The sequence below is a fragment of the Phocoena sinus genome, chromosome 4, assembly GCF_008692025.1.
Source record: "Phocoena sinus isolate mPhoSin1 chromosome 4, mPhoSin1.pri, whole genome shotgun sequence".
In the NCBI taxonomy this organism is placed as follows: domain Eukaryota; kingdom Metazoa; phylum Chordata; class Mammalia; order Artiodactyla; family Phocoenidae; genus Phocoena; species Phocoena sinus.
Window position 1 is genome coordinate 75,777,509 of NC_045766.1, and position 23,012 is coordinate 75,800,520.

A 23,012-nucleotide genomic window follows, 5' to 3' on the forward strand; every position below is an offset into this window, starting at 1 on the left:
TGTTCACTGAGAGTTCAGTAAATATGAAATGGCCTTTAATGGCCGTGTGCGCTGATGTCTGGGGTGGCCAGACCAGCCCGCAAAGAGCACCATTCCTCACTAGTCCACTAGAGTTTCCTAAGCATAAGGCTGTCAGCTCTGGAGCTGAACAAGACGCAGTTCCCACCCTCAGGGAGACCCCAGTAACAGACCATTGACATTGAAATGCAGAGTGATCAGGGGCTCTATAAGAAGGCCCAGGGTGGCAAGGGGATGCTGGGAGCTGGAGCCAGGACCCTCCTCCTGGGACAGGGCTGAGCCTGAGGTAGGTTAGCAGCAGTACTTGAGGATGGTGATTCTAGTTGAGGAGCAAGGCCTTGACCTTCGTGATCAGGAGGACGGGGGTGCCAAAGGCACAAAGGCGGGGAACTTGAGAAGAAGGACCATCGGGGGCATGGTGAGCATGGTGTGGGCATGATGTCATCTGCTGGTGGCAAGACATAAGGCGGGCAGCCGGCCGAGGCAGTGGGTGTGGGAGGTGAGCAGAGGAGGCGCTGATGGAAACCTTGCTCCCAGAGGCCAGGAGGAGGGAGGGGAGCAGCAGGAGAGTCTTAGGGCCACGTGAGAGAGCGGCCCAGCTTCCGGTGCTGAAGGAGTGGAGAGAGAACGAGGGCGGCTGGAGACCGCCAGGAGGAAAGGCTCCAGATGAGAGGATTCGCGAGCGAGCCTGGCAGAGTTCCTGGTGTGGGGAGGGGGCTACAGAGGGTGCAGGTAGAGGTTGGACCTCTCGGAGCAGTCAGGCCCCGGAGGAGAACACAGAAAGGGGGCCAAGTCCAGACCCCATCAAGGGCTGCCGTGACCCTACCCAACTTCACAGGGTGGCCCTGGCCCCTCTCCTGGCTATTCTCCAACCTCCCCTTCAGCCGGTCTTAATTTCTTGGTTTCTCAAAGTCGGCAAGCTTTCCCATCCTCCTGGGCCACCATCCCCTACGTCGAAATGGAGCCCCCTCCTTCGCAGGTCATCCTCTGGTGCCCACGAAGCCTTCTGTGACCACCCTGCTTCTCCCCAGCCTGCGTCAGGTCACCCTGCTCAGTGCCCTGTAGTACCTGTAGCCCCACAAGACTGGGAATTTGTGAAGGAGGAACTTTGCCTGTCTCGTTCACTCCTGGCACCCGGCATGACGCCAGGAACATGGGCGGTGCTCAGTGAATATTTGGTGACTGAACGAATCTCATCGAGAGCTCCCAACAACCCCATCCCTATTTACAGATAAGGAGCTGGAGGCTCAGAGAAGTTCAGTCATTTGCCCAAAGTCTCAGGTGACACCCAGGATTCTGACCCCAGGTGCCTGGTACTACAGATTCACCAGGAGTACTTTTCCCCATGTACGCGGAAGAACCAGGAGCTGTCCCAGGGAGATGGGGGCCAGGTGGCCCTGGGACATGACTCCACACCCAGCACATACAAGCGTTAGCTCCATGAGTTTCCGGAGAGCCTGAAAAGTTTTCCAGGGCCCTGTGGGTGGGGGCTCAGGTGGGGAGGAGTGAAGCCTGGGGAGGGGAGGGGACTGCCAGGCATGGGGAGGAGCTGTGATGAAAGCATCTGCTTCCCTCCCCAGGAGCGGCTCCTGCTGTCTGTCCTTCCCCGTCACGTTGCCATGGAGATGAAAGCAGACATCAATGCCAAACAGGAGGATATGATGTTCCATAAAATTTACATCCAGAAACATGACAACGTGAGGTAGGGGTGAGGCTGGGGGGCAAAGGCAGGGTGGGAAGACTGAACCCCAAAAGAGGTGACATGTCCCTTCCCTCCTCTTCAAGAGGGCACAGCCCAACGGGGTGGTCTGGTGGCTTTGGAACGTGTGTTGTCTGGGGCACCCCAGCCCCGCCCCTCTAGGTCTGTTAAGTGAATTAGTATTGGTGGGGAGGAGGTGAGGCTGCAGCAAGGAGGAGGAAGGAGAAAGCAACACCACCAGCTCTTGGGGAAACTCCTAGCCTAACAAGGGAGACAGAAAGTACAAACTTGGGACCCACATGTCACCATCATTGTCTCAATCTTCACCACCGCCCAGCAGCCTCCATGCCTTCTAAGCCAGTGTGTGCCAGGCACTGTACCAGGCATTATCCACCTCACTGCTAATCCTGTCAGGAGGCTGACAACCCTGCAGGGTGGGGACCCTTAGTAACATCCCTTGTTTAGAGACAGCTCAGAATGGCTAAGACCCCCGGCCAAGGTCACTCAGCCAGGAGTGGTAAAGCGGTGTGTGCCCAGGTCGGCCCACCTTGAAGCCCACGCTCCTTTTAGTGCGTGTTTGTGGCTTCCCTAGACAGAAGCTCTGACAGCAGGGATGGGCAAACAGAGTGCAAAATCTGCTTCTGTGTTCCATGGGGACATGAAGCGATACAGTGGCCTTCATCCAGCGTGGCTTCCTGGAGAGCCTGCTAATTCTCCCACATGCCCAGAAAAGGAGCTGCTGTGTTTGCCTTCGAGAGGGTTGCTTCCTCCCTGGGCGAGTTTTCCTAGGACCCATGAGTCCTCTGAGGTTGGTGTAAAGAGGACATTTTGGAGGTTTGGGCTGAATTTTCAAGTTTGGGTTAAAGAGAATAATATAAATTATTGTGCGTGGGTGCACGTGCCCGCACACACAAGTACACACATTCGAGATGAGGCTGATGGCAGCGGGAGTGGGGAGGGCATGTGTTGTCGTGCAGAGTGGACAGAGCTGCCCAGTCCCCAGGGTGCCCCGGAATCCGACACTGCCGATTCTGCCCGTGTGTCCTCCATCCAACTCCCAAGACAGATTTGAAGCCTTTGGGAGAAAATAGTACCTGGACAATACATTTGTTCTCAGATTTCAGAGTATCCCAGCCCCACGACGCCCACCCACACTCCACTGTCAGGCAGGGAGGGTGTGGCCAGCAGCAGCCTTGGACTCTCGGGAAGAAAGCTGCCCTGGCCGAGTCTCCACGCCGAGGAGGTGTCCCGAGGGGCTGCGGGCTCACCTCAAGAGGGAGGTGGGGTCCAGGCCTCGGTAGGTGGTGCTGATGCGAGGTCTCCGTCCTCGGCTCGTCACATCTGCCTCTGTCCTCACATGGTGGAATAATCCCTAGCAATAGTTAATGCTTGTATAGGGCTTTCTTTAACCCAAGCACTGTTCTAAGCGCTTTTGTATATTCGCTTAATCCCCACAACAAATACAAGAGGTTGGTACTGTTATTATCTCCTTTTAACAGGTGAATAAACAGGCACAGAGATTAACTTGTCCAAGATCCATAACTGGTTAAGTGAGGGAATCGCCCCCAGAAAGCTTTTTGGTAATGGAGTTTTTACCTGGTCTGACTACTTGACAGATTTATTTTATACGCCAGCAGAAGGGGTTTGTGGATGACTCTGTAGGAAGGAGGCCTGGGGAGCCCTCAGGGAAGAGGGGACTCAGAGGAGAGGAGGAGAGAGGTTTGGCTTCCCACCTGCGTGTGTGTGACTCAGGAGCCACGGGGCCTTTCCTGCCTGCTGGCTGCCCCGCAAATCTGGGGGGCCCCACCTTAGGACATGTAAAGAAACAGCCTTGTTTATCAGAACAAGTCCCAGAGGTCCAAAGTTCAGGTGGGAAGGAGTGACCCGCCAAGTGGTCCCAACACATACAAACCCCTGAGCTCCGCCCTTTGGAATTTTCTCTCTTGGTCCTGTCTTCACCACGCCGCTGGCCCTGGCATTGCTCTGTTCCAGGCAGAGCATGGACGAAAGGTGCTTTCCTTGATTGCTCTTAGCACAGCAGAGCTTTCAGCAGATTTACCGAACTAAAAAGTGGAACCCAAAGGAAATCCAGAAAATTCCCCACCCAGAAACCATCTGGCGTTCAAGGCACAGGTTCTCAGCCTGGCTTGGCTGGCACAGCTGCCACGTCTGGCCTCCTCTGCATCTCTGCCCAGTACCTTGCCCTCTCACCCCTCTGTCCTCCCAAATGGGGGGCTTCGTCTCACTTCCCGTCCCTCTGTTGCTGGCTCTTGGGCCCACAGCCCTCCAGCAAAAGGGTTTGGTCAGAGAGGCTGACTCAGGCCTCTTCCGCAGTGACTGCCCTACGGAGTGGCCCACCCTCTGGGTGACACCCCCTCACCCCTCCACTCCCACAAAGGCTGTGACTTCGGGTCAATACAAGAATCACAAGAGTGGCTAGAGCATCGGCACGGCAAGAATCAGAATCAGACCCCAGCCATGGGGGGTGGGGATTATCTGTTCTAGAATGCGCTCAGGATCAATAAGAGCAATCAGGAAAGAGATGAAAGGACAGAAAAGCTAAGATGCCATCGTCTTCATGGGGACAGACATAATTCTGGCTCTGAAATTGCCAGGACTAGGGGTGGCTGGTACACATCAGAGGCCAGCCGCAAGCAATCATATGCAAATATCCCGCTGGGGCCCCTTCCCTGTTCATCAGCCTCCGTGTGCTGCTCTTGGTGGAAACGCATTGCTTGCTCTGGTCTCTGGTTTTGGGCTGAACCTTTGGCTTGGGTTGGGGGTTGAGTAGTAGGTGGAGGGATGACATCACAGCGTAGAAATGCACTTTGGGGCTTGGCTCAGGGTCCAGTGATTAGCCCTGGGGCCCTAGGCAAGGCGGCCCTTCATGTCTCTGCTGTGTGGCCAGGGCAAGTTACAGGCATTGAGCCACTCTGAACCTGTTTCCTCATCTGCATAATAGGATAGGAAAAGTACCTACTTAACAGGGTCTGTTAAAGAGGAAATGAAGGGCTTCCCTGGTGGCGCAGTGGTTAAGAATCCGCCTGCCCATGCAGTGGACATAGGTTCGAGCCCTGGTCCAGGAAGAGCCCACATGCCACGCAGCAACTAAGCCCGTGCGCCACAAGTACTGAGCCTGTGCTCTAGAACCCGCGAGCCACAAGTACTGAAGCCTGAGCACCTAGAGCCTGTGCTTCTCAACGAAGAGTAGCCCCCACTTACCGCAACTAGAGAAAGCCCGTGCGCAGCAATGAAGACCCAACGCAGCCAAAAATAAAATAAATAAATTTATTTAAAAAAAAAGAAAAACAGTAAATGAAATAATATGAGGAAAGCGCTTAGCACAATATCTGGCACAGAACAAGTGTTCACTAATTGGGAGCAGCTATTGTTACTGTTATCATTATGATTATTACCACACTCCTATCAGCAAAGAAAGGCCTGGGGATTCTCAGTCTGGAGTGGAAGGGTGATGAGTCACATTTGTCAATTCTCTGTGGAGTTGTAATATTTAGACAGGGTGATGACATGCTGTTCTCTAACCCCACTGAGAGCAAGGCCACAAGAAAAATAAATCAACTCTGAGGTGTGACAGTTTGGGCCTGGATCTAAGGGAGAGAAGAGACTAATGGGTGGCCAGAGAGTTTGGCCTGGGCAGGGAAGGGGGACAGACAGGTGCCCATCACTTTCCGTGGCCTCATTCTCCCCAGGCCCCGAGGAGGATCATTGCACAGTATACAGTTCTCAGGATTCCGGGGGGCCTGTTGGATGCTCTGGTGCTGGGCCACCACTGGCTGTGGGTTGAGGCAGGCCAGAGGCCAAGGAACCCGCAAGACCCCCGTGGAGCCCCCCAGATGCCTCTCCTGTCTGATGTGTCGGGTGGAGATGTTTCAGCCCCTCTTGCTGGACAGCTCAGTTGGGGCTGGGGCCATGGCTGGATTCAGACCTGTGACTTGAGAGCCCTCCTGCCTCCCCTCCCCTCCCCCCAGACATCTGGCCCTGCTGCAGCCACAGCGCCAGGGTGAGAGGAGGGCCGTGCTGTCCCTACTCCTGGGACAAGGGCCTCCGGGACATGTCAGCGGAGGCTGTTCTGGGCTGGGGGCTCCTGGTGCTCTGCTCTGAGGGGAGGGAGATGGGGGTTGGAGGAAGGGACACCCAGAGAACGTACCACATGGGGGAGCAGAGTAAAGGTACTGATGCAGCCAGAACCCAGGTGCCACCGGGTTACCCCTGCCGAGAGGTCACCATTGTGGAGGAAGATGAGTGTCTGTGTTGAGCAGGCTAGTTCACTCCCCGCTCTGCCACTTAGTAGCTGTGGGCACTTGGGCAGGTCACCTAGTCTAAGCCTCGGTTTCCTCATCTGTGACATGGGAATGGTGATGTCCTTCCATTCATCCATTCAGCAGAGGTTTCACCTCTACCTCCATCGCTGGGAATCACCAGCTGTGCTCTCAGACACTTAGCCAGAGGCAGGACCGTGCTGGCAATGCGGGGGGGGGGGGGACACCGTCTCTGTCATGGGGAAGCTCCTCTTCTGTTTGGGAGGACACACAAACAACAGGTTAATTAGTAAATTGGGGTTGCGTCACATGGGGAGCGGGGTAGTGCCCTGGCGACACGGACTTTCCATTCTGATAGAATGCAGTGCTAGACAACCCACCTCTCAGTCACTGAGGAGCAGAGCCTGTAGGAGGGGGGCCCTGGGGCTTCTTGCCGGGGTGCTGGAAGGGTAGGGCAGCTACAGCGTTCAGTGTGTAAAGCACCAGGCCCAGGAGGTGGCTGCACACTGTTTGCCCTGCGGAAGCAGAGCAGGCTCCTGGGCAGGCTACCAGGTGAGAGTCAAGGTCAGGTAACCCCAGAGGTTTCGGGAGGAAGGGAACACCCAGCCAGGCCTGAGAGGGTACTGAAGGGTTCCCTGCTTCCGCAAGGGTCCCTGCTGGATGAGGAAGACCTGTACCTGATTGGCCAGTACGCTGGAGCCCTTAGGTTTTACAGGTTGCAGATGGTGGGATCATTCCAGACTCTGCTCTCTGTGGGGGTGGAGAGAAGGCCACCTCCTCCAGGTGGGGGCGCTGGTCCTCTGCTGAAGGAGTGCCGGGTCGGGGCGGGGGTGCAGTCTTGACTCACTGGCTTGAATGAGAGCCTCATTCTCAGAGACCCAGGAGCCCTGTGGGGCTGGAGCTGGGGTCCTGGCAGAGGAGCTGCTGTCCCGGGGGTGGAAGTGAGCTTACACCTTCGCCCTGCACAGGGTGGGTGTAGCAGGGTCTGGGGAGGGCTGCCCTTCCCCCGCCCTTCCCTTCTTTCCCTGTCTCTCCCCAACCTCCCCCTTTTAAGGTTATCGGCTCCTCTCCTGTCTCCTTCAAGGGCTTGGCTGAGTCCCCAGGTCACTCCGGGCGTCTGGCTCAGCTACAGCATGGTTCTGAATTATAATGACCACTCCGCAATGTCTGCGATGCTCTGATACCCGCGGGCGGATTGTGCACCCTGTGGGCGCAGATTGAAAATGTTTACCCTCCCCACGTCCCCAGCCAGCGGATGGACGAGAGGTGTGGCCCACAAACATGCAGCTTTCCTGTCTCCAACCTGATATTAAGAAAAGTATTCTTTTCTTGTCATCTTCTGTATCAATTATAGATATAAGTGGTCTTATATTATCCTCTCATTCATTCCACAAACATTTATTGAGCTGCTACTGTGTGCCAGACATGACTCAAGAGTAGATGGAAAAGACACCATGCTTGCCCCTTAAGGAATATCCAGCCCTCACCAGTGAGGTAGGGCTGAGCCTGGTGCTCTGGGAACGTGGCTGACGACCCAGCTGGAGCCACTGGGGTTGGGTCTTTTCTTTCAATCAGTCAATCAATTAACTAATTATTTTTGTTGTGGTAAAATATACATAGTATCAAATGTGCCATTTTAACCACTTTAAGTGCGCAGTTCAGTGGCATTAAGAACATTCGTATTGCTGTGCAACCATCACCACCATCCGTCTCCAGAAGCCTTTTCATCTTGCAGAACTGAAACTCTTTACTCATTAAATACTAACTCCCCATTCCTCAACTTCCCCCAGCCCCTGGCAACCACCATTCCACTTTCTATGTGTTTGGCTACTTCCAGGTACCACATTTAAATGGGATCATACAGTATGTGTCCTTTTGTGTCTGGCTTATTTCACTAAATGTCTTCAAGGTTCACTCATGTTATAGAATGTATCATGTTTTCCTTACTGTTTTAAGGCTGAATAATATTCCATTGTATGTATTTACCACATTTTGTTTATCTGTGCGTCCATAGATGGACACTTGGGTCTCTTCCATCTCTTGGCTGTTGTGAACAGTGCTGCTCTGAACACGGGTGTACGAATATCTCCTTGAGTCCCTGCTTTCAAACTTTTGGGTATATGCCTAGAAGTGAAATTGCTATATCATATGGTAATTCTATTTCTAACTTTTTGAAGAGCCCCATACTGTTTTCCGTAGTGGTTCACGATTTTACCTCTGCACCAGCAGTGCACAAAGGTTCCAGTTTCTTTACATCCTTGCCTGGGATTGGGTCTTGACAACAGACCTGAGTTTGTCCTGGGACACAGAATGGGGATCAGTGGGGAATGGAGCCAGCACCGCTCTGGACTCAAAATGGGGGGCCCTGGGGGAAACTAGAAGAGAGAGAATTCGGGGCACAGGGTCACTGGCCAGTTAAACATGTCAGGCTGTCTTGGAAACAGCTGGAATCAGTTGTGCCTTGTGATTCTGATTCTAATAAGAATTCAGACCCAGGAAGGCTGATTCTGGGCAGGGTGAGTCAAAGAAGGCATTGTGAAGATGGAAGGGTTAGAATCTTCTTTCAGAAGGCCTGAAAGAAGAATGTGATTTATTTTCCATCTTTTAAAAATTAACACTTTATTATGCAAAGGATGTAGGTTCTTTATAGAAAACTTGGAAAATAAGAGCAGCATGAGAAGAAAATCAAAAGCACCCATCTTCTCACCACTGAGAGGTCCCGACTACGGCTTGGTTCTGGGGCAGTTCCCCTCCCTTCAGTGTTTCTCCTTTAGGAAGCATTTCCCCAGTTCTCCCCAGACTCTGGAAACTGAAAGCCTGCAAGTGCCGTGGAGGCTTCATTGTCTGGGTGGGGGGAGTAGGATTTGGTGGACAGAAATAAGAGCGAGGCGCTGGGGCGTTGGAATGGGGTCTGCAGGAGGCCCTGAGGCCGGCAGTGGGGATCCCAGGACATACCTTGATCCCAGACCCCCTGGACCTGGTCCTGGTGGTCAGGCTTGTCACAGAACCCTCTGCTTCCTGAAGGAAGGTGTCCTGTCTCTGTGGGAGTGGAGAGGGCACGGCTGTCCCAGGGCAGATTCTCCCTGTAGGTGGATGTGTGCCACCACCCAGTGCGTTCAGCATCCTCTCGCTGGCTTTCCCCCTTTGCCTCTCACAGCCTGTGTCCTCAGATGGTCCTCTGGCTGCACCCAGTTCAGATGCCCCGCTGATCGTTTTCCACCACCCCTCAGAAAATGCCCAGTCATCTGGAGCCCATTCTCAGCCGGGTGGTAATAGGACCACACCTGATTGTGTTGCTTACCTAGGGCATGGCAGAGGCCCATTGACCCTCCTTTATCTTACAAGGAGCATGGACCTGGGCGGCTTTCTGGGTGGTGGGGCTTGGAGCAAATGGAGCGATGCTGACCCTGGACTCTCTTGGTCCAGAAGAGACCCCTGGCTTGTGGCTGGGCTTCCCTAAGCTACACACTGGGGGCCTCCAGGGCACTTCCTGCCCTGCTTCCCCAGAACCTTCCTCTCCTTCTGGGCCCACAGTCCCAGGAGTTGGGCTGAGACCTTGCCATGCTCCCTTCCCGGGCCCACCGCATGACCTCTGTTTCCCCAGGCCCCTGCTCTTCCTGGTCCCACCTGGACGGATGGCTTGCTTCTTGGCATTTCTCAAGTTCCCTCTCCGTGCCAGGCAGGGAGTGCTGGAGTTCAGACGGGCCCTCATGCTGCTGCCCGCCCAGGCCCCTAGCTCCTGGCTGTTCAGAGATGCTATGGAATGTGGCTCTGCACAGGAACGGGATCAGATGCCGGCAGTTCCATAAGTCCTAGAGCCTGTTGGCAGTGAGAGGGAGCAACAGTGAGGAAAGGCACTTAACCAAAACTGCACATGGGAAGGCTGAGCTGAAGCTGTGACAGAGCTGAAGGGCCTGTTGTGGTAATTGGGATGAAGAGCCTGCCCGCTCCTGCCTCTGGAACAGAATGCAGGCGACCATGAGTGATGGACGGCAGGCAATTAGGGAGGAGCGCACAGCCGGAGCGGGCCTACCCAGCTTCCGCAGACCCACCACGAGGGCCCGATCACGTTGCCAAGACAAGCTCTCAAGTGGGAGCTAATCGATGAGTTAGTACTGTGCCACGTGTCTGGGCCCCGCGCTGTTGTAAAATGGCCTTCGGAATTACCAAGGAGCGGATCGGGCATTGTTGGCCAGCAGAACAGACAACCTGCCGTTGGGTAAACCTCGTAAAACAGAGGAGCCTCCAGAAGTGACAGACACGCAGCAGAATCCTCCCCCGAGGAGGCAGAGGAGGGTGACTTTGCCTGTGGCAGGAGGTGGGGGAATGTGGAGGTGGCAGAGTCTCCACCAGCGTGGAGCAGAGGCTGCAGGGCTCAGACGTGGGACCTGTCCCAGCTCCGCACCAGCTAGAAGCCTTGCTTGGAGCAACCTGCTCCCTGGCTGCTGGTTGCTGTCACACCACCTGAAGGAAGGGAACCAGCAACCTGCCCCTCCCTGATTCCTCAGCAGCTGTCGAAAGAACTTCTCTTACGGAAGAATAGGTCCCAGCAGATTGGAGGGAGGGTCAGCCTTTCTTTTTGTTTTCTTTTTAAATTTTAATTAATTTATTTATTTTTTGGCTGCACTGGGTCTTCGTTGCTGTGCGCGGGCTTTCTCTAGTTGTGGCGAGCGGGAGCTACTCTCCGTTGCAGTGCGCGGGCTTCTCATTGCAGTGGCTTCTCTTGCTGCGGAGCATGGGCTCTAGGCGCGCGGGCTTCAGTGGTTGTGGCACGCAGGCTCAGTAGTTCTGGCTCACACGCTCTAGAGCGCAGGCTCAGTAGTTGTGGCCCACAGGCTTAGTTGCTCTGCGGCATGTGGGATCTTCCCGGACCAGTGTTCGAACGCGTGTCCCCTTCTTTGGGAGGCAGATTCTTAACCACTGCACCACCTGGGAAGTCCCGGAGGGTCAGGCTTTCTAAGGCACCTGGAAGTCCCGTCCACACGGATGTTGTTTCCGATGTCCTCTGGCACAGACCAGGAAGATGCCTGGCCTCCATCACTATTCTACCGTTTGTTCCGTGAACACTGCTGGATATCTGCTGGGTGCCAGGCCCGGGGCTCCCTACACTTGTGTCTCAGATAACGTGCTTGGGACCTCAAGAGGCCCAGTGGAGTAGAAGGAAGAGCTACTAGAGTTACTGGTCCTGCCTCTTCCTTGCTTTACACTATGAATATTCTCTTCCATTCAACAAATATATATTAGACACTGTGTGGGTTGAACTGTGCCCTCCTAAAAGATCCGTTGAAGTGCTAACCCCTCGTATCTGTGAATGTGACCTTATTTGGAAATAGGGTCTTTGTGGATGAAATCAAGTTAAGATGAGGTCATGCTGGAGAGGGTGGGCCCCTAATCCAATATAAGTGGTGTCCTTATAGGAAGAGGAAAATGCCATGTAAAGACACAGATACGCATGGACAACGCCTTATGAGGACAGAGACAGGTTGGAGTGACACAGCTGCAAGGTGAGGAGCACCAGGATTGACAGCCACCACTGGAGGCAGGAAGAAGAAAGGAGGGGTTCTACCCAGAGTTGCAGAGGAGCGTGGCTCTGCCAACACCTTGACTTCAGACTTCCAGCCTCCAGGACTGGGACAGAATAAATTTCTGTTGTCTTAAGCGACCCAGCTTGTGGTACTTTGCTATAGCAGCCCTAGGAAACTAACAGGCACCTACTATGTGCTGTGTATTGAGCAGTTCCTCTGTGTGCCAGACATTGTACTAGGGGCCGGGATGTGGTATTGAAAGAAATAGACTAAATCCCTACTTCAGGACTTCCCTGGTGGCGCAGTGGTTAAGAATCTGCCTGCCAATGCAGGGGACACGGGTTCAAGCCCTGGTCCGGGAAGATCCCACATGCTGCAGAGCCACAACTACTGAACCTGCGCTCTAGAGCCCGCAATCCATAACTGTTGAGCCCACATGCCACAACTACTGAAGCCCGCGTGCCTAGAATCTGTGCTCTGCAATGAGAAGCCGCCACAATGAGAAGCCTACGCACCGCAACGAAGAGTAGCACGACGAAGAATAGCCTCCGCTCGCCGCAACTAGAGAAAGCCCGTGCACAGCAACGAAGACCCAATGCAGCCAAAAACAAAAGAACTCCTTCAAAGACTACATTCTAGTGGGGAGAGGCAGACAGGAGCATGATAATAAATAACAACAATAATAAATAATATATTAAATGGTGAAAAGTGCAATGGAGAAAAATACAGTAGACAAGGGACTTAGACATATGGGAGGGGTTGTAGATTTAGATAGGGTGGAGGAAGCCTTGAGAAGGTGACATTTAAACCAGTACCCTGGTTCTCAACCCTGGCTGCGTATTAGAATCACCAGGGAAGATTACAATAAAACAAAACAAAACAGAACAGAACAAAACCAGACAGTAGCAGAGCCCCACCCCAGGCCGATGAAGTCCGAATCTCTGGGGATGGGGCTCCGGGACTTATCCATATAAAAGCTCCAGGGGCATTCTGATGGACACCAGCTCTGAGAACCACTGGTCTAGCAGATGAAAGCTGCAGTGGAGAAAGTGCTCTCCTAGGCCCAGCCAGGTCCCTGTGGAGAAGGAGAAGGGTTGCAGGCCTGCCCATGTCCACACGTGGCAGGCAGAGGCCATCCTGGCTGAGTGGCTAGGTGAGCTCAAGCAGCTGCAGGGCTCAGGGCTCAGTGAAGCGAGGCCCCCGAGCCCTGGTCCACACACGTCTGCCTAGTGCTTCTAGGGGCGGCCCGTTCTTTTCCTCCTTCCCTCTTCTCCTTGGCTTGGTGCTGTGGGTCACCCTGCCCAGTAGCGTTCCTGCCTCTGCCGGGTTTGGAGATTTTTTTCCTTCCCACCATTGGGGGGGGGGGGGTCTCATCAGCCCCCAAAGCCAGGCTTCTGTTCTGTAGCCTGGGGCCCAGTGTGGAACGGCTGCTGGGCCTGGTGTCTGCGGCTTTACATTCGAAATACTGACACTTATTAAAGGTGTTCTTGACTCTGGAGCAGCTGTCTTGACCCCAGCTCCCCTTGGCTTTGATTATCTAAGAGTTAAAGAAGAATTTCCAGAACAACTATGTCATGGTGCTTTCACGTAGACCAGGAGAGACCTTTCCCTTCTTCCCGGGTGGGGTGGGGCTTCTGAGAGACTGAGAGCCAGGGAGGTGGCAGGTGGGCTGGGCTAGGGGTCTGAACTTCCTTGGGGGCCGGGGTCAGCATCTGGAGCATGGCCACTTCCCTTCACGTGCTTCTCTCTCACCAGTGTGGATGCTCACAGACGCCCCCGGGCGGGGTGCTGAGCCTGTCTGCCAGACACCAGGCATCAAAGCCTGATGGGGGGGCTTCCCTGGTGGCGCAATGGTTAGGAGTCTGCCTGCCAATGCACGGGACATGGGTTCGTGCCCCAGGCCCAGAAGATCCCACATGCCGCGGAGCGGCTGGGCCCGTGAGCCGTGGCTGCTGAGCCTGTGCGTCCGGAGCCTGTGCTCTGCAACGGGAGAAGCCACAACAGTGAGAGGCCCACATACCGCAAAAAAAAAAAAAAAAAAAAAAAAAGCCTGATGGGGGCTCCGGCTCCCTTTCATCTTCTGAGCCCTGGCCCCGTGGCTGCCACTCTGGAGCAGCTTGTCTGATTTCTGAGTCCTGTGGGCTGACAGTCTCTCCTCTCTGCTCCTCCTCCTTACCTTTCCTTCCGTCCCCCTCATTTGTCTCCTCTCTTGCCAGCTCCCCCATTTCTCCCACCCTCTTTGGCTTTCCTCCTGCACTTGTCTGCTGGTCTGAACTGGGGTCAGGGTGGCCAGAGGAGCCTCGGAGCCAGGAAACAGCACTGGGCTTGGGGCCTGGGGGCTGCCCTCCTGTACTTTTCTTGTACTTGCCTAGCCCAAGCCCCGAGATGCGCTCCCACTTCCCCTCGTGTAAGCTGGTGCAGAGCATGTCCCCTCACGATGGAGTCCTGTACTTGCCCGCCTACGGCAGCCCACACCTGTCCCTCCACCTCCCTCTGCCCCGTATACAATGCCAGACCAGTGAACTGTGCTTTTACTCATTTAAGATGACTATGGGGCCAACAGACAGCATAGTACTTATTGGCTTAACTCCTGGATTGTGGACCCACACGAGCCTGTGTGGCCTTGGGCAGGTGACTTGACCTCTCTGTGCCTCAGTTTTCTTACCTCGAAAAGGATTCCAACCTCAAAGGGTGGTTGTGAGGCTTAAATGAGTTCATACATGTAAAGTGCTTAGAGCAATGTCCAACTATTTTAAAACGTAGGTGTTATTATTATCCAGGTTCGGTGAGACCAGCAGATCAGGAGACGGCTGCCACTGAAAAGCTAGTGTGTTACTCACAGGTCCCGAGAGGAGAGGATGCGTTACGCCATGGGCTGGGGGGCGCCCGGGGAAGCACAGGGGTCAGTGAGGAGGCAGCGTGAGGGGAAACGTGGGCTAGAGCCTCTGTTGAAGTTTCTGCAGGAAGGAATGGGTGAGGCAGGGCAAGCAGGCTTGGGATTGGCTAGTTTGGAAAATGTCGGTGGGCTCTGAGGCGTAGGACTGTCCGAGTTACCTGGCACTTGTCCCTGGGGTGAGTAGGGCAGGGGAGTGGTGGGCCAGGTGTGGGAACCTGACTGGGGTGGGAGGCTCTGGACTCCAAGGCAAGTGGTTGACCATCTCTAGGAACTGGCTGGCCTGGGAGAGGCAGGCTCCCCAGGTCAGGAAGACTCCGGATGTCAGACAGCAGGATGAAAAGATGTGCTTAATGCATGAACACACATTTTCCAAATAAAATGACAAGGCATGTTTAGTTCTACACTCTAATTTGAAGCGAGACCGTCAGTCTGGAGGCTCGGGAGCCGCGTGGATCAGAGGAGAGAGCAGAGGCCGTGGGGAAGAGCCCCCAAGCTACCGTCCGTGGCTCTTCCCCAAGGCTCCTCATCTTGGGATGGGGACACCAGGCCCCCCTTCAGGGCTGCCTGGAGGGCTCAGTGAGGTGGCAGGTCGGAAACCCCAGTCCCCGTGCCCAGCCACCAGGAGCATCTCAGCCCACAAGAGTTAGTACATTTATTTCTGTGTCCATTTTAAGAAAAAACTCTTGGGGCCCTTACACATTCTGGCCCTGGGGCCTCACCTCTGGTAGTCTGTTTTGAAAGAAAAGGAAGACACGTTCAGTCTCGGGAACAGATGAAAGATCACAGCATGCAATGCAGGGACCAGCGGGTGCACCCGAGGGCCCCGGGGATGAGGCCGAAGGAGCCGGCAGGACAAGTTGGGGGGCTTCCAGAGACACTTGCTGTCTGTGTCTTCCTCTCCCTCCTCCCTGGGCCTCTTTATTCTGTCTCTTCTAGAGGACTCCCTCGGTATGGAGGGCCTGGGGTTGGATTCCTTGTGTATGGGTTTGGGAAGTGAGACCTCTGTACGGCCGCCATTAGGGCCTGAAACACTTTCCAGACAAGATGAACCAAAGACCCTTCTCCTGGACCCAGCTACCTTGAGGGGGCTGCTCAGGAGTCAAACGGGGGGCAGGCCTGAGAGGTGGCTGAGGGTGAGGGGAGCAGGCCCTGTTGGCATGGCCTCAGGCGCCTCGGCCCCCGTTTCCTCCTGGGTGGGAGCGAGGGTGCAGGGAGTTACAGAAAGGAGGGCTGGCCCGGCATTTCCCTACCATCTGGGAGAAGCCACCAGCGTCAGCTCTCTCTCTCCCCTCCCCAGCAGCCGTTTCGAGCTCCCGGGACTCTTGCTGGCTGGCAGCCCTCCTAAAGCGGAGGGTGGCCCCAGCTGCGTCCCTCTGACCTTGCTTCCTCACGGGGGTCTTGCCCCCTGTCTCTCTAGCATCCTGTTTGCTGACATCGAGGGCTTCACCAGCCTGGCGTCCCAGTGCACTGCCCAGGAGCTCGTCATGACCCTCAACGAGCTCTTCGCCCGCTTCGACAAGCTGGCTGCAGTGAGTCACCTTTTGCCCACTGCCCTGGGGACCCCGTGTGCCCGAGCCGGGGCCGGAAGGGTGGCCTGATCTGGGCTGCCTGGGGTAGGGTGCTGCAGAGTCCGCCATCGGGGACTGGGGAGGTGGGGCCGTACAGGCTGTGGCTGCGTGTCCTCACGCTTCACGTCAGCCCCGCCGCACACTCAGAGATGCTCACAGTGTCACCGGTCACAAGCCCTCCATCGGTGGAAAGGGGTGGTGAGGCCTGCAGGAAATGCTGCCCTGACCCCTGAATTTGTGGAATTCGTGTTTGGAGGAGCAAATTCGGTGCCACAGAGCCACGTTGCTGATGAGGGTGGCCAGAGTGATTAAAAAAAAATAATATGAGTCTGAATCTCAGCTGGCCTGCAGACAGCTGTGTGTCACCCAAGAGACTTATGGAAAGAGGACTCTTCCACGTTGGGACAGATTGGAAGTGACCCCACCCCCCCAGCCCCGGGCATGGAGTGGTGAAGGACACACGTTCGTTAGTCCCTGCTATATTATACTCTGCCGTCCTTTCCCAGCCTTTGTGGCTCTGAGCGATGCTCTGTGCCTTTGGAGAGTCCTATGTCGGGGCCCACTTACTGCAATGTCCACCGAGAGGTGGACATGTCCCCTGGGCCGCCACAGGACACCAGGCAGATCATGGATGAGAGACGGTGCCAAGGGCCTCCAAGGGCATTGATGGTGGGCCTCACACCTTACTGATTTTATCACCGAGTGTGGGCGAGGTGAACGGGGACATGCTCGGCCCTTGGGTTTTGGAAGGGCCTTAAAGGAGAGTCCAGGGCACACAGATACTTGGGTCCCAGCATACCAGCTTCACGAAATAACCTTTGGGAAGCAGACTTGGACAGCTCAGAATTGGTGATTAATGACAGTCCATCTCAATCCCAGTTATGCATCGGTTGTGGCCCGAGGGGTGACCCTGCAGCGGGCAGGTGCTTCCGCTCTATGGCTGTCTTAGCACGCACGTGCTTGCTGGCTTAGCAGAACTGTCTTGGATAAAAATCTCAGGCTGGGGGTCAGGCGAGCTTTGGTTAAATCTCACTTCTGCTTCAGTCTTTTCATAAAAGGAGAGTCATAAAACTGTTAGTAGAACCGTAGGCCAAGAGTCGGAGCATGTCGCAGGGCTGGGGGTGGGATGGACCCCTCACTCTCAGCTCGGGGCCTCTCACACTGTTGAGTCTGCCCCATTTGCTGCCACATTGGACCAGCTCTATTCTTCTTGGGCCTCAGCTGTGGCCAAAAGTGTGAGTTCCTGAGCCTGGGGTGGCTGGAATGCTTCCCGAGCACGGCTCAGCCTGTCCTCCGTCCCCCACGGCTCCCGATAAGCCTGTCCCCAGGCTGGGGCCACACCTCATGCCGGCACTGGGTCTGTGCTCGCTGCCCTAAAAGGCAAGTTATTCCAGGCATGGGGTGAATCTGTTTGCTTCCTGTTTCTTTCCCTCCCACTTCTCTTTCCTACTATTTTTAATTTTTAAAATTAATTTGCTTTCCAGGAGAATCACTGTTTACGTATTAAGATCCTGGGAGATTGTTATTACTGCGTCTCAGGGCTGCCTGAAGCCAGGGCTGACCATGCCCACTGCTGCGTGGAGATGGGCATGGACATGATTGAGGCCATCTCGTAAGTGCCCGTCTCCAGGGTGACTGCCCGCCTGTGGGGACACTGTCCATCTCCAGTGGGACCATCCGTCTGCAGGGGGACTGTCCCATATCCCGAGAACTGACTCATGTTGGACTGATGGAAGCAGGGAAATAGTGGGGCAAAGCCACCTCCCAAGGACCCTGGCCACACCGGAGGGTTGATTCATACCTCCAGGCTCTGAGCCTTCTCCCAGGCTCCTGTGCTCACAGCAGCCTGGGAAGCTCTGCACAGAGGGACATGTCCTGGAAGAAGGGAGGGCTTTGCAGACTCCAGGGCAGCAGGAGGTATGGAGCCACCCCTCCAGGAAAGGAGGACTGGCTGGCAGCTGTGCTGTACCCTGTGCCATGGCAGGGCCTTGCACTCCAGGCCTCATGTCTTCTCACAGCCACCCAGCCAGGGGTAGAAGTCACCAGTCCCATTTCTTCACAGATGAGAAAGGTTGGGCTCACAGGGGCTAAACGGCTCCCCAGGGTAATACTGCTAGGCAGGTGGATGCAAACACAGGTGTTCCCATTTAAGAAAATCCATCCTCCCTGCCAGCAATAGCAGCCAGGATCATTGGCCGATTCTTGGTCACTGCTGACCACAGAAGGAGCCCCAGTCATTAAGCAACATGGACAAGCCAAGCTTACAGGTCAGCCAAGGGAGTAGGCCAGAGACTGCGTCCAGGTTCCAAAACTGAGCTTTAGAAGTAGAGTGGGTGGGGCAAAGGAAAAACCACAGTGGGCAAGGTCAGAGGTCAGAGTAACTGGCCCAGAAGGTGGCCGGGTCCATCCTGTTTGGCTCAGTTCCTTTCGGCAGTGTTTGCCGAGTGCCCCTGTGTGCCCGGGCTAGACAGGGGGTCCCTTGCCCGGAGGCACAGAGCCTGTTGAGGGGCCAGGACTCCCGTTGCTCTGATACCAGGCATGCCCAGTGGACACCATCAGGTAAGAGAGGCAAACTGCGGTGGGAGGGGCCAGGAGGGGGCAGTTGATTTCACTGGGAGGACCCAGAAAGGCTTCATGAAGAAGGTGGCCTTGGAGTGAAGCCAAAAAGGTAGAATGAGAGATATCAACCTAAGCCAGTGGCCAGAGGCCCTGTGGATGGAAGGCACAGCTCCAGCAGAGGTATTTGCAGAGTTGATCCCAGGACGAGAGAAATACGTGGATGACATAAATATTCCCTGTGGTAGGTGTCAGCCTCTCAGTGGTGGGGTGGGGTGAGAGCTGGAGCCCACGTGGTAGTCCTGCCCACCAGGCCAAGTCGGACCGCCGGCCCCATGGCTGGCTGAGTGGGTCCATCCCCAGGGAGCCAAGGAGGGTCCAGGTCCCTAAGAAGTGCACACTGTGACCCTCCCCCCAGAGCACCGGCTCCCTTTTCCACAGACCCCGGGCCCCAGACACATACCCAGAGCTGTAGAGCTTCCATCCCACTCCCCCTCCTACAGGCGGCCCGCCCCGAATGCGTGCGTGGTGCATGTGATGGGGTTGGCGTTGTCTTCTAGCACGTGGAGCACCCCTGGTCCCCTGCCCCTGCCCCAGCTCCCCTATCTTTCCTGGGCAGGGCCTGTGTTCTCTTTTTCTCCATTATCCTGCTAATGTCGAAGAAGCAGCAATGGGTAAATCCGAGAATTATATGAGTGGGGTTTGGAGTGACTATAACTTTCCTGTCGACTCAAATCGGCACTAACGTGCGCTTGCATTTTCAGAACAACTTAATTATTGACTGAGGGTAGCGCTGGCTCAGGTGCCCTCGCTGGGGAGAAGCAGTGGGCCTGGGACGTAGTGTGAGGCACTGCGCCACCTTGCGGGCAAGATGGGAAGCAGCGCCTCTCGCAACCCTCAGCCCCTGGGCACCAGGGCCCAGCCCTGCCCTTCAGGATGCACAGTCTCAGACTCTGGATTTGGGCTGGCCTGGAGAGAAATGACTCTTTGACCCCTGCACCTTCTCACGCACCCTGACCTCTCTGCGCCTGGCCCTGACCCCCTCCCGGCCTTACCCCTACTCCATCCCTAGGCTGGTCCGGGAGGTGACAGGTGTCAACGTGAACATGCGTGTGGGAATCCACAGCGGGCGAGTGCACTGTGGCGTCCTTGGCCTCAGGAAGTGGCAGTTCGACGTCTGGTCTAACGATGTCACGCTGGCCAACCACATGGAGGCTGGAGGCAAGGCAGGGTGAGTGAGTGAGGGCAGCTTCCCGCCCGGCCCACCCAGGTGGCTGTCATGGGGAAAGGGCTAGGGTGGGCAGGACCTGGTAGCTGCAGCCCTGGGGTTGGCAGAATTTAAGTGGAATCCCTCTAGTAACCAAGCACTGACGCCACACATGGCAACTTGTAGGGAGCGTGGCCCCAACCTTACCCAGTCTTCACCCAGAAGATATTTACACAGAACCTGGCGGCCTGTCGTGAGACACAGGAGGTCAGGGTAGGCTTCTAGAGGAGGGAGGACCCCGGGATAATTCCGGGGGTGGCCAGGAGGTGGAAGGTCAGCTGGCCTGGCAGACGGGGCAGGATGGGGGCAGGTGAGGAAGGTGAGGGTCGGGGGAGCTGCCAGGCTGAGGACGGGCACAGGCAGAGGAAAACACAGTACTTCGGGGAACGCAAGTAGAGCAGATGGCCTTTTAGGAACCAGTGGGAGGAAACAGTGCCTGTGTTAAGGACGTGCATGCCAGGCTGGGGCATTTGGACGCAGTCCTGCAGTCAGCAGGAGCCACTGCTGGCTCCTGAGCAGGTTTGCAAAGTTTGCGAGACGGGAGGCCGTGCTCTCCCGGCAGGCCGATGTGTTACGTCACCGTAATAACGTGGTGCCGAGGTGATGCGGTGTGGTCTCGGCGAACACGAGCTGGTGAGGGGCCCACCTTGCCATCCTGATGAGGTTGGAGGGATAGTCCATTGAGAGATCCAGGTAGGGGTTAGCATTTGAGTCAGAGTTTGGGGCCCTGGGATTCAAATGCTGACCGAGTCGCTCACAGTTTGGTTCTGCATGGGAGCGGGGGTTCTGCATTCACGTCTGCTGCCCTCCTCTCCCTGCTTCCCGCCCCTACCCGTAGACGCATCCACATCACCAAGGCCACACTCAACTACCTGAACGGCGACTACGAAGTGGAGCCGGGCGGTGGGGGCGAGCGCAACGCCTACCTCAAAGAGCACAGTATCGAGACCTTCCTCATCCTGCACTGCACCCAGAAGCGGGTCCGGGGACCGAGGGCTGGGGTGGGGGGCGGGGGGGTGGGAGGGCTTCGTTCTTTGGGGAGGAATGTTGCTTAGCCTGCTGCTTCCTTCTCCTCTTACTCTTTCCTTGAGGCAAGTCCTGAATTTCTTATGCAGTCGTGGTTCCGCATCTCAGGAAGGACGCGAGAGCTACAGAGGCTTTGTAAAGGCTGGTGGCAAAGAGGGGAGGTTTTCATTTTGCTTCTGTTGCAGAAAAAGCAACAGACCTCAGATCAGTTAGTAACAATACAGCAGAAGGCCACGAGATGGAAAAGAAGCATCAGGGAACTCTGTGTATACCACGTCCTTTATTTCCATCTCGTTCCTTGTCTGTTGCCTAAACTAGGTGGATCTCGCTCTCTCTCTGCCTGTACTTATATACCTCTGCTTCTTGAAACTCTGTCTTTTCCCCTCTTGCACTTTCCAGTCTTTCTTCTTCCTTCTTTTGTCTCAGCCCACACTTGCCAAAATATAAAACTGAATTATTGGCAGACTTCAGTTTTCTATTTTTAATAGTGTCACGTTCCACGTTCTTAATTTTTAAAGCAAACGAGAACATTTTATATTTTACATTTTTCCTTAATTATAATGCCTTTTACTTATAAATCTTTCAATTGAATTTATCTATTGGTCAGAGCCCTTTGATAGAGAAAAGCTTCCCTGTTTCTGTCCTAAGGAATTAGACTGAAGACAAAATTAAGCTGCGAGAAAAGTTCAGAGAAAGTCTCGGAGACAGCAAAAGTAGATTCTTCAATGTGGGCAGAGCTCTTTGAGGCAGGTGTCCACCCTGAGAGGGACATCAGAGGGACACCTCACCCTCCACAGAAGCACATCCCAGCACACAGGACCTGACTACGGGGTGCCTCTGAGGGAGCGGTATCAGGCCCTGCCACAGACATCCGGAAAGAGGGATGGGAGGATTTAGGTACTCTGGGGAAAGCACTTAGTGGCTTAATTGACTCATTTTAAAGCATTTGCTTGTTGTTTGGCTGTAGTATAAATGAACCGAAATCCTCCCAGGCCCCCTCCCACACTTCTCCTGTCTGCTGGGCCCATAACGCCTCTAGCCTCACCTTCCTGCCCCGCCCAGGCTGAAGGGTTACCCTCTGCCCTGGGTTCTCTGGGTCTTGATTCTTCTACCTTGACAAGTGGTTCAGAAAAGATGAAATGGAGACAGAAAAGGACACCCCCCCACCCCTCCAGCCCCGACCCAGAGCAGTGTCTGCTGAAGCAGGCTGTGTCCCCTCCCCTCTGCCTCTGATCTGGCCGGCTCCCTTCCCAGGCTCAGGGAGGGAGTTGAAGGGAAGGCCACCCAGGTCCCTCCAGGGCCTCTCCAACCCTCCACCTCGAGCTCATTTGGATGGATGGACAGATAGGTTGTGGTTGGCACATGGAGAGCTGGCTGAGGCCCCGTTGGTGTATTTGTGCCATGCGCGTCAGCCCTTGCATCTCATGTTCTAATGACCCAAACCTCCAGAAGCTGCAGGGCCTGTCCTACTACCCGCTCTGCTAGAACATGCCTGTTTTGGGGTGGAAACTGGAATCTCATGTTTCCTCTCCGTCCATCACCCCCCAAGCACTTTCAGACCCAGGCTCTGCCCACATCTAAAATTCTATGCCAGCGACAGATGTTCCCATGCCCCTTGGCTTTCTAACAAGACAAACCTCGTCCTCCTGTTCTGCTGCTCCCACCTGAGGCTCCCAGCTCCCAGCCAGGGCTGGCGTTGGGGAGTTCGGAGGGATTTAGGATGATTTCTTGGGTGAGCTTTAGGATCTTGGCAGACCTCAGGGCTCCGGGCTGAGCAGAGAAGGGAGGGAGGCAGTGCCTTAACCCCTACCTGGCCAGGCACCTGGGAGGAATGAGAAACTCCCTACTTGGGCTCACCTGATGGGCCCTGCCCACAGGCTGATGCATCTATGTTGCTCTCCCAGAAAGAAGAGAAGGCCATGATTGCCAAGATGAATCGCCAGAGAACCAACTCGATAGGGCACAACCCACCACACTGGGGGGCCGAGCGCCCCTTCTACAACCACCTGGGTGGCAACCAGGTGTCCAAGGAGATGAAACGGATGGTGAGTAGCTGGCAGGGCAGTGTGTGGGCCACACTCTCCAGGGCTGGGGCCTCCAGTGGGTGTGAGGACTGGGCCAGGCCCCTCCTGTTACCCAGGGAATCTGGAGAGCCACAGAAGGAATCGTTGGAAGGG

General features: G+C 55.3%; 1 protein-coding gene across 1 annotated transcript in view; it reads left to right on the plus strand.

Moving 5' to 3' along the window:
• The window catches only part of ADCY5 (adenylate cyclase 5), a 156,355-nt gene that overhangs the window by 87,831 nt on the left and 45,512 nt on the right, over positions 1-23,012 (plus strand). Inside the window, exons 3-8 of the mRNA XM_032630779.1 lie at positions 1,599-1,720; positions 15,836-15,947; positions 17,471-17,598; positions 19,615-19,773; positions 20,648-20,789; positions 22,740-22,880. Coding sequence (XP_032486670.1) covers positions 1,599-1,720; positions 15,836-15,947; positions 17,471-17,598; positions 19,615-19,773; positions 20,648-20,789; positions 22,740-22,880 — 804 coding nt within the window. The remainder of the gene's footprint in view (positions 1-1,598; positions 1,721-15,835; positions 15,948-17,470; positions 17,599-19,614; positions 19,774-20,647; positions 20,790-22,739; positions 22,881-23,012) is intronic.